The following is a 12,564-nucleotide window of genomic DNA, read 5'->3' as shown; positions in this document are numbered from 1 at the left end:
AGAGAAATAAGAAACCAAAAAATAAAGTAAATCAATCGAGAGATCCAGATTGGGGTGTCTACAGATGTAAAGGTGTATATGGTGAAAGATTTTAAAAGGAACGTTGATGGTGTTAGAAGGCTCATGATTTAGGTGTATCTTTTTTTTTACTTAACAAAAGGAAAATTTTATTGAACTCGACAAGGGTACATCGAGAAAAGAGGTCACTTATGTCCCGCCCCAAAAAATGGCGCAAGAGACCAAATGGTAAAATGAAAACAAACTAGAAAAAAACAAAGGAGGGACTACCAGCAAGTCGGTTGGAAGTCCAAAACTCAGAAAGCACTAACTCCCAAAATTCTATAATTTCAGTTATTTCCTCATTCGCCTGATCACCTCTATTCCCCTTTTGAATTATTCCACTGAGTATTTCGTGACATTATGCTTTGCCTTGATCCAAAATGCTACCCTAATTTTGATTAAGTCCACCACTTCATCTATATCCAAATGCTTATTATTGAATATAACCTCCTTTCTGGCAATCCAAATTGACCATAAACCTGCAAACAAAATTGATTCCCGACATTTCTTTTCCAGGTTTTTGAAAGAGTTATTAAACCACATAGCTATGAAGTCCATGATTGTTGGAGGACATATCTAGAGTACACCCTACCACCTTAATACACCCGTCCACACTTCCCATAAGAATCTGCAATGGAGAAGCAAGTGTCTTGGGGTTTCACAAGCCTCTGCACAAAGGGGGCATTCTTGCGCCCCTTCATCTGAAACCAACCCTCTGTTTACGAAAATTGACCTTGAAGCAATTTTATCTTGAGCGCCATCCAAACAAACACCTCCACCTTGGGGGGGGGGGGGGGGGGTTTCTTCCAAATACGGCGAATGTTTGAATCATCGTTATAATTGAGTTCCTCCCATTTGGTGTATGCAGATCTTACAGAGAAAGAATTGCTCTTGTCCTTAGTCCATAATAAAATGTTGTCTTAATCCCTTACTAAGTTTATCTCCGCTAGTTTGTGTTGTAACTGAATGTAACTCACATTCTCCCAATCGTGTAAATTCCTTCTGAAATTAAGTGGCCACCAGCCAAGTGTTGATCTCTCTCCTATGTCAGCAATTTTGGTTTCTTGTTGTAAGGATGCCGCATAAAGTCTAGGGAGTTGGCTTCTAAGAGGAGTCTCCCCAAGCCACTTGTGTTTCCAGAATTTTGTTAGGTTGCCTGATTTGACCTCAATCTTGAAGCCGTCATGAAGGTACTTGCCAAATTCTGAAGAGATATCGCCCACTGAACAAATATCTTTCCAAACGTTTGACGCTCTCGTAGGCATTGGGAGCTGCAGTAACCATTCACTATTGTCCAACCCGTACTTCATAGAGATCACCTTATGCCATAAAGATCCTTTCTCCTTGTAGAATCTCCACCACCATTTTGCAAGGAGAGATAAGTAATGATCCAGTAGTTTCTTGATACCCAAACCACCCCTTTTTCTGCTTTTTGTCAAGCAGCTCCATTTCACCAAATGTAACTTCTTTTTCTCCAATGTGTCTCCCCAAAAGAATTGCCTTTGAATTTTCTCAATGGACTTGGCCACAGTGATAGGCATTTTGAATAAAGACATATAGTAGATAGGTAAGATGCTGACAGATGATTTAATCTGAGTTAATTTACCCCCTTTGGTCGTGCGCCTCCCTTTCCACTTTGATAGTTTTTTCTTGATCCTATCCACAATAGGCTGCCACGTACTGATTCTTCTTAGGTTTGCACCTAGAGGAAGTCCAAGGTACTTTAGGGGAAGTTTGTCCACTCTACACCCCATTCTATTGGCCATTTGGGTAAGAGTAGTTTCTGGAATGCCTATGCCACACACTACACTCTTTGAGAAGTTAATTTTAAGCCCTGACAACAGCTGGAAACATCACAGAATTCTTTTGATATTACTGATCTCCTCTATGTTGTTCTTGCAAAAATTGATGGTGTCATCTACATATTGAAGATATGTTAAAACAAAACCTCCATTCCCAATACTAACGCCATTGATCAAACCCATTTCCTTTGCCCTCTCCAGTAGAACATTTAAGGCCTCAGCAACTATGGTAAAAAGGAAAGGGGATAATGGGTCTCCCTGTCTTATACCACTTTGGGATTTGAACTCATTAGTAGCAAAGCCATTTGTGAGCACATAAAAAGAGACAGTTCAGATATATTCTTTCACCCATGAGCACCATTTGACACCAAAACCCACATTGTGCAACATATCCAAAAGAAACTCCCAATTTACAGTATCGGAAGCCTTTTCAAAATCAAGTTTTAGGATCAGACCAGCTTGGTGACTATGCTTCTAGTGGTGGACTATCTCATTTGCTATCAAGACCCCATCGAGGATTTGTCTACCATTGACTAACGCTGTTTGAGCTTCCCCACTCAGAGCTGGACGTGTCTTCTCTAGCTTGTTTGCTAAAACCTTTGATAACAATTTGTATAAACCACCCACCGTACTTATTGGTCTGAATTCCTGAAACTTTATAGGTCCATCAACCTTAGGTGTAAGAGCGAGGAAAGTGGAGTTAATACCAGAAACTAGTTTCGCATTGGAATGGAACTCCGCAAAAAAATTCCAAGACATCCTTTTTCATGAAAGGCCATGCTTTCTTGAAGAAAGAGAAATTAAAGCCGTCTGGCCCAGGTGCTTTGAACGAGCTGCAACTCTTTAGGGCCAATAAAATTTCTACTTCCTCAAAATGTGTTTCCATCTCTATAGACAAGTCTCCATGTAGTCTTTTGTTGAATACACCCCCTAGAGTAGGTCTGATATCATCCCCCTTTTTAAAGATGGAGTTGAAGTATTTCATTGCTGCTTCTTTGATTAGTTTTGGTTCTTCCACCCAACCCTCATCATCTCTGATTGCTCCAATGATGTTCTTGAGAAATCTGTGATTTGCAACTGAGTGAAAGAACCTAGTATTTTTGTCACCCAGTTTGAGCCATTTCCCCCTTGATTTTTGTCTCTACAACGTTTCAACTAATCTTGACCATTGCTTAATTCCAAACCTCGCCTTCAAATAAGGTTGAGAAAAACCCCAAGCGTAGAGCTAGGTTGTCGATAGCATATTATCCAAAAGTCCGAAATCGTTCCCACAGAGAATTGAATATAGCTTAATCGGATTGAAGGTTTTATACGATGGATTTCGGCGTTTAAGACTGCCAACTTTCAGTTTTGCTTTAAACGGTGGAAAACTAAGGCAACAGACTAGAAAAAAGCTTTATAAACTAAAAAAAAGGCAAGTCTAGGGATCGTCTAACCCTTGACAAAGGCCGTTACCGGTTCTCGATTATAATTCAGGTGAGAGTCATGACCGCGTGCTCACGCCCAAGAAATTTAGCTTTAATGACTATGTTTAACAAAAGATGTGATTAAACGGAAGCGAACCAACTTGTTTTTAATATTTATCGAACACATAGCAGGCCACGAGCCCTCGGTAAGCTGCTTGCCAAGACCGCTTGACTAAACATCTTACCAAGGAGTTAACACCTCTTGTTTAGACCAAAAATGCAAGTTAAGCTCTATTCCGAAAATCATGCTTTTAAGCCCGGTGGTTTGAGAACCAAATAACGACCTAAGTCCTCGGGAAAGAGTATTCTGAGACTCAACCAAGTAACTACTCACTCATAGCTAAAGCATAGACCAACGCATAAAAACGAGACATGATATTTAACCGAAGAAAACGAAAATAAACTTGATATTGAGAAAGATCTAGTTCGTGGCTACAATTTTAATAAACGAGAAATGATCGAACGAGAAGTACTTACTTGAGTTCTATGAAAATTACACTTGAATAGCTTAAAGAAACATTAATGGAGTACCAACTAAGGAGAAAAAAAATCTAGCCCCTTAAGAGGGAAAGAGTGTGAGCTATTTATATAAAAAGGCATTCTCTCTCCTCAAAATATCCAGAAAATATCCAAAAAGTGGAACCAAGCCATAAATGGAAAGTTGAAATTTGTCAAAAAGTAGGTCAGTGAGAATCCCGTATCGATACTTCATAAGCGTATCGATACCGAGCAGTCTTCCTCTGCAATCCAAGTTTTCCCATAGAAGGACCGTATCGATATGCTGGAAACCGTATCAATACTCCAGAAGCCGTATCGATACAGTGAAGCTCTCAAAACTCTCTATTTAAATGAGGTATCAAGTTCCCCAAACCTCGTCTTGCCACCCGACGGCCCCTTGGCACTCGCCAACCTTCCGTTTGATCATTCCAAAGCTCGACGGTTGTATTCTTCAGGGCCTCGCCATCGGATCATCAAAATAAGGTCTTTTATTCACGTATCACCTGTAACGCTCAACGAGAAACCTTACACGCGAAATTACTTAAAACAACAAATAAACATAAAACAAATGACATAAAACGGGACTAGGCGCACCAATTATCTACAATATTGGGTGCTTATCAACCACTTCCAAAATTTTTCTCTAACATGACTTCTTTCCTCTTTCTCTGCATTGGATAGATTTCTACTTTCCCACAGAAGGTCTAGTTGCCCAAGTCTAGATTCAAAATCTTGAATCTTCCTTTTCACATCTCCAAATTCTTCCTTGTTTTAGGTCCTTAAAGCTTTTTTAACCTCTTGTAACTTGCGGACCACCCTAAAACCAGCCCACCTTTGCACATTACCAACATTCCAAGTTTCCTCAGCCAGTTTCATACATTTAGGGTTTGTAAGCCACATGTCCATAAATCTAAAAGGTTTAGGCCCCCAATCACGATTGTCATCTGAGATCATGATTGAGCAGTGATCTGAAATAGGTCTGTGTAGTCCCCACTGTATCATCTTAAAGTGGTGTAGGAAATCCATGGACATAAGGAACCTATCAAGCCTACTGTGGACAGCTGAATCCTGAAAGTTGGACCAGGTGAAGCGTCTGCCAATCATAAGACTGTTCACCACCTCCAAATTATCTATGAACTGTATGAAATCTCTCATACCCCTGTCAAGTCTTGTACAACTCGATCTCTTACCAGTTACATTGATTTCATTGACATCCCCTCCAATACACCATGGGAGTTGACTCTGGCTTTTTAGGGTACACACATCATTCCACACCTCCCTCCTTGAATGAGCATCATTAGGTGCATAGATGTTAACCATTATGCATTCAACATTATTCAATGAACCATGAAGGAAAATATAATTTTTCTTAACAATGGAGTTTATAACGGAAAAGCAGTCCCTATTCCACTTTGTAACCAGCCCACCTGAGGCACCCTCTGCCTCTGCAAACATAAAATCCACATTATTGTTACCCTACATCCTCTCCACCACATCTGTGTGCATTATCTCCGTCTTTGTCTCTTGAACAAACATCTTGACGAATCTCTTTTTTAAATTGCTTCCAAGACCTCTAATATTCTAGGATAATATCTTCGTTAAGAATTGGATGAGAAAATTACCCGTGTTCGCACGATCAGTTCCCATTTGTTCTTCCCTGCAATTGGGAAAATTCTTGAGCCTCCACCTCCATCATTTTCCTCAGTAACCTCTCTTCGTTGCCCTTGAACTGCAAATTCAAACTAAAACCAACCGCAAGAGTAGCTTGTACCTCTCTGCTTGGCGAGAGCGATTCATCGTCTCGAGGCTTTGATCGTGGGGAGCCTACTTGACCCACCTCCCCTTGCTCTTCTGATAATTGCTCTTGAAAATCGTACATCACAGTCAATTGTCTCCTTCTTCTCCGTACACCGGCAGAACTGAGATCCACCATGAGGTTTATCCCATGGGTCTGGGATATTCTTAAGTTCGACTGCGAATAAGGCAACATGATCCCCTGCGAGGGAAGGATATCGCCCGAGCTATTAATGGCCTCCCCTCCTGGGTGGGCTAAAACCAAATTGTCTTGGGCTTCTTGGAGTGGGCCTTGACCTGGGCCCAAAGAGCTAGTTTCCATTGGGCTGGAGACATAAGAGTCCGGAACCCAAGAGTCCCCCGCTCCTTCCATATCTTCTGTGATCCTTTGTTCGACCAAATTGAGGTCAGCTGCCTTTGGGGAATGTGCAGCCTCAAAATTCAGAACAGGCGTGACTTGTGCCCCCGGATCATTAATGAGGCCTTGCTGTGGGTCCCCTTTTGTCATATTCAGCTTCTGCTTCATTGACTTTCTCTCTTTTGCTGTCACTCACGTGATCATCTTCTTCCTCATCTCTTTGGTTGCCGAACTGAACTGGACTCTTCACAACCAGGGAGTCCTCAACCATGGCAACATCATCCACGAGGGTCACTTTCCTATCTTCTTTTTTTATATGATCACTAGGGTCTTCAAATTCTTCAAGGACTTTGACGTTGAATTTAATGCCATTAACTTCAACATGGATCCATTCATTAATAGCTTCACACTTTTCAGTGACAATTAGGATTCTCCCACAAGCAAATGACGACATCTTCAAAGTGTCATCATCCACTTTAATGAACTGCCCCCAAACTTCCCCGCGCTATCCTCTTAAACGAGTTATAGTTCCAAATGTTCAGAGGGGGATCCATACATTTAAGCCAGCAAGATCTTTCAAGGCTACCAGCTTGTCCTTGCTAAGGTTTAATCTAAGTACACCGTCTCTCCCACCACGATTCTTTAACATATGAGTCTCTGTTCAAAGAATCGGGGAAGGTTAACACCATGGATCTCCCACCCAAGCTCCTTATCTCCACATGGGTCAAACCGTAACTTTGGACTTCCTTTTGGAAGACATCAGCAGATATTTGTTTATGTAACTTTGCCACTGCACTTCTAAATAACCAACCATTGCTTGAAGGAGGGACCTGACACAAGTCTTATGCACCCCCTTCTCAATCCCTTTAACTGCATCTGCATAGGAGCCACCCCCATTAGTTCTCTGCAACAAATGCCTCACGACTCTGGGCTTACTTGATTCACCCCCAAACGTAGGATTGTAAGTTCTAAAATCTCCTCCCATGGAGTTCACTCTCGAACGTCGAACCTATTCTCCCTTGCTCCTTACCCAGTTTGGCTTTCCTCCCTGCCATGTGATCTCGCTGTTCAAAACTTGCCATTTTGACAAAAAGTTTTTTTTTTATCCCCAATCCACACCCCATTGGATCTAAAGATAGCAACGTCTGCCAAAACATGGCAATCGTACCTCACGAATCCGAACTTGTTACCCGTAGATTTGCTCCTTTTGAAAGGAATGAAAGCATCCTTGACTATCCCATAATTATTGTTAAAAGTTTTCCCGAGCCACTCAAAATCTGCCTCCTCTGGTAAGTTATCAACATACAATGTGTAAAGGCCCTTCTCCCCATCTTCTTTGCTTGGAACGAGTCTACGGTGGTTCTTGATCACTGGAATCCAACCCTCGGTAGTGGGCTTTTTCCCTTCTCTCTCCCCTTTCCCCCCCCCCCCCCCGGTCTCTCTAGCCATTTTCCCCTTGGCTTGTCAGTGATCTTGTCCAAAATTAGTTGATTTAGGTGTATCTTTTGGTGTAACTTTGTTTTTACTTTTCTTTTTCTCTCGGAAATGTGGTAAATTTTCTGGTCCTCCCTCCTCTTTTACTCGATGTTCTCTTTTCAAGTTTAATAAAACCTTTTTCTTTGCCGAGGAAAAAAACCCAGTGTGCTAGGATTACTTTGAGATAAAGGAAATTCATTCTTTCACTGAAGCTGCCAAGGTCAGTAGAAAGTGGAATGAAAAAAAATAAAAGGTAACATATTTTTTTTTCGTCAAGTTCGATAAAAAGGTCGATAAAAAAGTATTTTTGTAACTAGAAGTATAACAATTAATTTTTTTGGGACTGTGTGCTTATTTATTTTATCAGAGTATTTAGGCCTTTTGAGGTGTATCTTGCCAATTAAAAATTTAGATCTCGAATAGATACTTGTTGTTTTTTTCCTTACTCCCTTTAGACTTTCTAATCTCTTTTAAAGATTAATAAAAATATTTTTCGCCATTCAAACAAAAAACAATTAATTTTTTAATTACATTTATAGAATAGCCCTTGTGTGTTATTCCTAAACCATGCATGTAGGGTCATCATGGTAATCTAATCTCTAGTCCGGAGCTCCTCTTAATCCCAAAACTAAGGGCCCGTTCCGGAACCGAAATAAGAACTTATTTTTTGTCTAATACGAAGCCTTGTTCCGAAAAATAAGAAGGTTGGTACTTATTTTGGAAGAATTTATATAGGTACCGACCGGCCGAGGAGGGAAATCGTACCGACGGCCGGGCCGGGCCGTCTCCGGCCACCGGACGGCCGATCCGAGCCGTCCAAAAATTCTAAAAAAAAAATCGAGGGGCTTTTCGCGGAAATCAACGGCATCCGAGGTGTGTAGGGTGCTTGATCCGAGCACCCTTTTTTTGTGTGAAATCGTATACACGAAAAAGGGATGCTCGGATCAAGCACCTTATACACCTCGGATGCCGTTAATTCCCACGGCCGCCCTCTCGGTTTTTTTATTTTAGAATTTTTGGACGGCTCGGATCGGCCGTTCGGTGGCCGGAGAGGGCCCGGTGCGGCCGTCGATATGATTTCCTTCCGTCGGCGCCCATTCTCATAGCAACAGTCTTATTTTTTGTATAAGGCAACTTCAAGCTCAAAAATCATGTGTTTATACAAATAATTTTCTTATCACTATGGATCTTATTTGATAGATCTCATTGAGATCTTTAATACAGTGCAAAAAAATTTGAATTTTTTTTTCCATTTACATTATTTTTGAGTTTGAAAATGTGAAAGGAATTTTTTATTTGGATTTTTTTGAATGGTCCTTCTTATTTTTAATGAGAAGTTCCAAAATAAGTACTTATTTTTTAAGAAGGTTTTAGGAACGGAGCCTAATAGTCTCACCCCTCTCCCTAGGATTATTTTGTCCCAACCTCGAAGGATAGTCTGGTTGGGACTAATAGTCCCGGGACAAAAAAAATAACACAAATATGGGACTAGGAGAGGTGAGGAGATTGATAGTCCACTCTCATAGTCAGTCCCCACAATCAATTAGGGACTAAGGTCATCCACAGTGGTATAACCAAAAAATAATTGTTGTTAAAGTTAACAATATTTATGCAAAAAATGACTTACAATGGTATAATCAAATTTTGCAACATTCTTAGAAATAATCAAATTTTGGGCTTTGGATAACCAAAACTAGCAATCTTTTTCAATAATCAAAATTTGTGAACCCCACACTACATAAGTTAACTAGTTCCAAAATTTATATACAGACGTATTTCAACTACTATTTTATTATTATTTTCTTCATTTGTTCTATATTTTCTTCACTTCAACTACAAACTGTTTCTCTTTCTTTTTCTCCAAAAGTAAAGCTCATATTTCTCGATCATTTATAATTTAACTCATCGTTGCTGGATTAAGGTATTTTAATCTTCTTTTCCGTTTCTATTTTAGGCTGCATTCTTATGAATTTAACTTAAATTTGAAAATTGTCTTTATTTGAATTTTTTTCGCATTTTTTAGTTTTACACCAAACTTTTATAGGTTATTGATTCGTCTCAACGAGAGGAATCAGAAAAAGTGTTTTTTTTTTACTTTTACCCAAGTATTTTGATAAATAATCATTTTTTAGCAAAAAAAATTGATTTTTTCGACTAAAAAGTGGTTATTCATTTTTTGTTCCTCCCCCTATGGTTGAGTAAACGAAGAATCTTGCAAAAAAAAAAAAGAGGAAGAACCTTGCATTCTTTTTCAAATTTAAGAACACATCTGATTTTTTTTTTTTGAAAAATTAAGAGAGTGGTGGATTTGTGATATAGGCTATAGGAATAGGAAGAAAAAAAAAATCGGTGTTGTTTTGATAGATAACACTAGGAAGAACACCATGTATTCGATATATTTTTGCCAAAAAAAAAAACGTAATGAAGGGAATTGAATAGCGGCAAACAAAGGGGGAGAGAGAGATTGTGTGAAATTGTAGTAGACCCCTTATTTTGGTTATGGACTAAAAGTGATCATTGTGAACCTCAACATTGTTAAGCTTAACAATCTCTTAAGTGAATAATCAAAAGCTGATGTGTCAACTTTTGGCTATCCATTTTTGATTATATTACTATGGATGGCCTAAGGCCCTGTTTAATAACAGTGATAGAGATGAGATTCATAAGAAAATGAGATTAGGATTAGGATTAATTGGTAATGAGTATGTTTGCTTGGAATGAGATTAGATGGTGAGATTTTTAATATCATGTTTGTTTCATATGTGATAGGATTGGATTGATAGTACACATTTCTATTTTTTCCCTTATGCAAAATTAAAAGATAACATATGATTAAAAACGTAAGTGCTCAAATTTTCAATCCGTTTGAACCATGCGAAGATCTTATTTTTCTATTCATATTATTCTAAGCGGTTATAATTAATTTTTATCTTTAGGGCTCTCATAATTAAGTTTATGTTCTTTATATTGGATCCTATGGAGCAGAAACTTAATTATGAGAGCCCTAGATAAAAAAAATTAATTATAACTCTTTAAGATAAAATGATTAGAAAAATAAAATTTTCGCAATAATTTAAACGGATTGAAAATTAAAGCACTTAATTTTTTAACCACTTGTCAACAATTTTTTGTCATTCAAACCATTCAACCGCTTTTCAACCAAAAACAAATTCAATCAACCACTTTTCAATTATTTCCAACTATCCAAGCCAAAAACTTTCGGTGTGCTGATTACTCCCTCCAATTACTTCCAACCAAAAGCACGTGAGGTGAAACCCTTGGCCAGGCTTCCTAATCCATTGGACTCATTGTCCAATCCAATTTTTGGATATCAAACATGGTATTGTGAAATGAGAAAATCTTTTATTACGGAGGTTCCATAAATAAAAGTTTACGGAGCTCAATTTTGGCCGTTCAAAACACTTTTGGACGATACGGATTAAAAACAATTTATTCGCACGAATAGATTATTAATTTTTAATCTATGCAGTCCAATGCCGAAACGGATGGCTGAAATTGTCCAGCACCGTAAATAGCCATTTTACAGTGCCTCCGTGAATAAGTATATCTCTTGTGAAACCCATGAGATTGCTAGTCCAATCCCTTAATATGCTTAAAAAACAAGCCCTAATTTTTGTATTGGCTATGATCAGATTGACCCATGATTCAAGTATTTCTGATTGCTACAGTACACATAGAAAAAAATGGCCCTTAGCTCTTGTATACAGCAAAAACTACTGGAGACACAGATCTAGAAACAATAGAAGCAGAGTAGTACGTACCACATGTTTTCCATTATTTTCTCCTAATACATAACTTGTGGTAGATGACGCGACACAACTAGCCAGTAAAAAAAGACATGACCAGACTCAACAACGGCTCTGCCGGCGATTCAATCTCACCAACAAAGTTTTATTATTATATATTCTTTAAAACTGGTCATAAACAAGTAGACAGGTAGTGATCCATTTTTCTTTCACTTTCATGATAATAGTGATACTATCTTAATTTTTCCTTTTGTTTGGGATTTGTAAATATTCTAGCATTTTGGGTAAGGGACACCACAAGCGGCGCCAACCTTTCGAGTGTTCGGAGAGTTGACAAACTTTTTGAGGTTAGGGTTCTTGATGTACCCACAGAGGCAAGGCTTCTGCTCCCTCACCTTGTCACAGCAACCTGCCGACGGCGGCTGCCCCGATGTGAATGCCCCTAGACATGGCCTCAGTTCCAAGGGGTTGCACGTCACCGCCTCGGTCACCCGTGCATTCGCTAGCACCACCACCACAACCAGAGCACACAGTAGTGAAGGAAAAGTCCCTTTCTTCATCATCCAACAGCACCACAGTAATATCAGAGAGAGAGAGAGAGAGAGAGAGAGAGAGTGCTAATGGGGTACTGCTTTTAGCCCGGTGCTTGGGGCACAATTTATAGAGGCCGGACCTCTCCTTGGGACAAATAGAATCCAGATACTCTAAAGTCTCATGTGGTCCGTGCATCTTAGGTCAGGGCTAATGGGACCCACCAAAAAAAATAAAAGAACTTTTATCAAGAAAAAATTAAATTTGTTTTACTTTACGATGGTTTCAGAGACTATGAATGGTCTTGAATATCAAACGCTTACGACGAGACTCAAACCCTAGCCTCCCTCATAAGGAGGGAAGATCAGGATATGTTAACTGGGCTAGAGTCTATTGACAACTCTATTTGATTTGACTTAGAACATTTTACAACGTAAAATAATTGTTCTTATAAATAATTTTGCAAAAAAAATTAAAGGAAAGGTATAATATTTGTTGTGATGTTTAGGGGGGTGTGTTAGTATGCACTTCAAAAGGTAGTAGAAATTACAACATATTATTTTACTATTATAAAAGAAACACCGGTGACTTTCGGGTGTTGTTAGACTTTGGTGGTTTTGTTGCCGGGGTTTAGTTTTTTGTTTAGCCTGAGACTCGCTAGGTGTTTCTTTGTTTTTAAGTTGGGTTTCTCTTGGATTTTTGGTGGTCAGTTAGCGTCTTGTCTTCTGTGTTGTCCTTTTTGATGGTCTTGGATGGTTGGTGGTGTGCCCTTATTCCGTTTAATTTTTGTTATCGTTTATAAAGATTAATAA

At 39.1% G+C, this 12,564-nt stretch overlaps 2 protein-coding genes across 2 annotated transcripts; both read right to left on the bottom strand.

Annotated features, from left to right (window-relative positions):
• Positions 1 to 393: 393 nt before the first annotated feature.
• Positions 394 to 5,281, bottom strand: LOC131302843 (uncharacterized). The gene is made up of 8 exons (XM_058329636.1): positions 4,622 to 5,281; positions 2,620 to 3,003; positions 2,370 to 2,534; positions 2,211 to 2,288; positions 1,937 to 2,120; positions 1,038 to 1,894; positions 664 to 761; positions 394 to 514 (listed from the first exon to the last, which is right to left on the bottom strand). Exons 1-8 carry the CDS (start codon positions 5,279 to 5,281, stop codon positions 394 to 396), a joined length of 2,547 nt encoding a protein of 848 aa, XP_058185619.1.
• Positions 5,282 to 11,148: 5,867 nt separating this feature from the next.
• LOC131303654 (non-specific lipid-transfer protein 2-like) lies at positions 11,149 to 11,869 on the bottom strand. The gene has a single exon (XM_058330614.1). It carries the CDS (start codon positions 11,782 to 11,784, stop codon positions 11,494 to 11,496), a length of 291 nt encoding a protein of 96 aa, XP_058186597.1. The 5' UTR covers positions 11,785 to 11,869; the 3' UTR covers positions 11,149 to 11,493.
• Positions 11,870 to 12,564: the final 695 nt, after the last annotated feature.

This window comes from Rhododendron vialii, chromosome 10a, assembly GCF_030253575.1.
Source record: "Rhododendron vialii isolate Sample 1 chromosome 10a, ASM3025357v1".
NCBI lineage: Eukaryota > Viridiplantae > Streptophyta > Magnoliopsida > Ericales > Ericaceae > Rhododendron > Rhododendron vialii.
The sequence above is the reverse complement of the archived record's forward strand: the minus strand, read 5'-3'. Positions and strand labels throughout refer to the sequence as shown.

Coding starts and splice junctions, on each gene's coding strand:
- LOC131302843 (XM_058329636.1), bottom strand. CDS start 5,281: ATGTTTGCAGAGGCAGAGGGTGCCTCAGGTGGGCTGGTTACAAAGTGG. Junction 2,535..2,619: donor GGCCTTTCATGAAAAAGGAT/GTCTTGGAATTT, acceptor CTTACACCTAAG/GTTGATGGACCTATAAAGTT. Junction 515..663: donor TATGGGAAGTGTGGACGGGT/GTATTAAGGTGG, acceptor TTGGATTGCCAG/AAAGGAGGTTATATTCAATA.
- LOC131303654 (XM_058330614.1), bottom strand. CDS start 11,784: ATGATGAAGAAAGGGACTTTTCCTTCACTACTGTGTGCTCTGGTTGTG.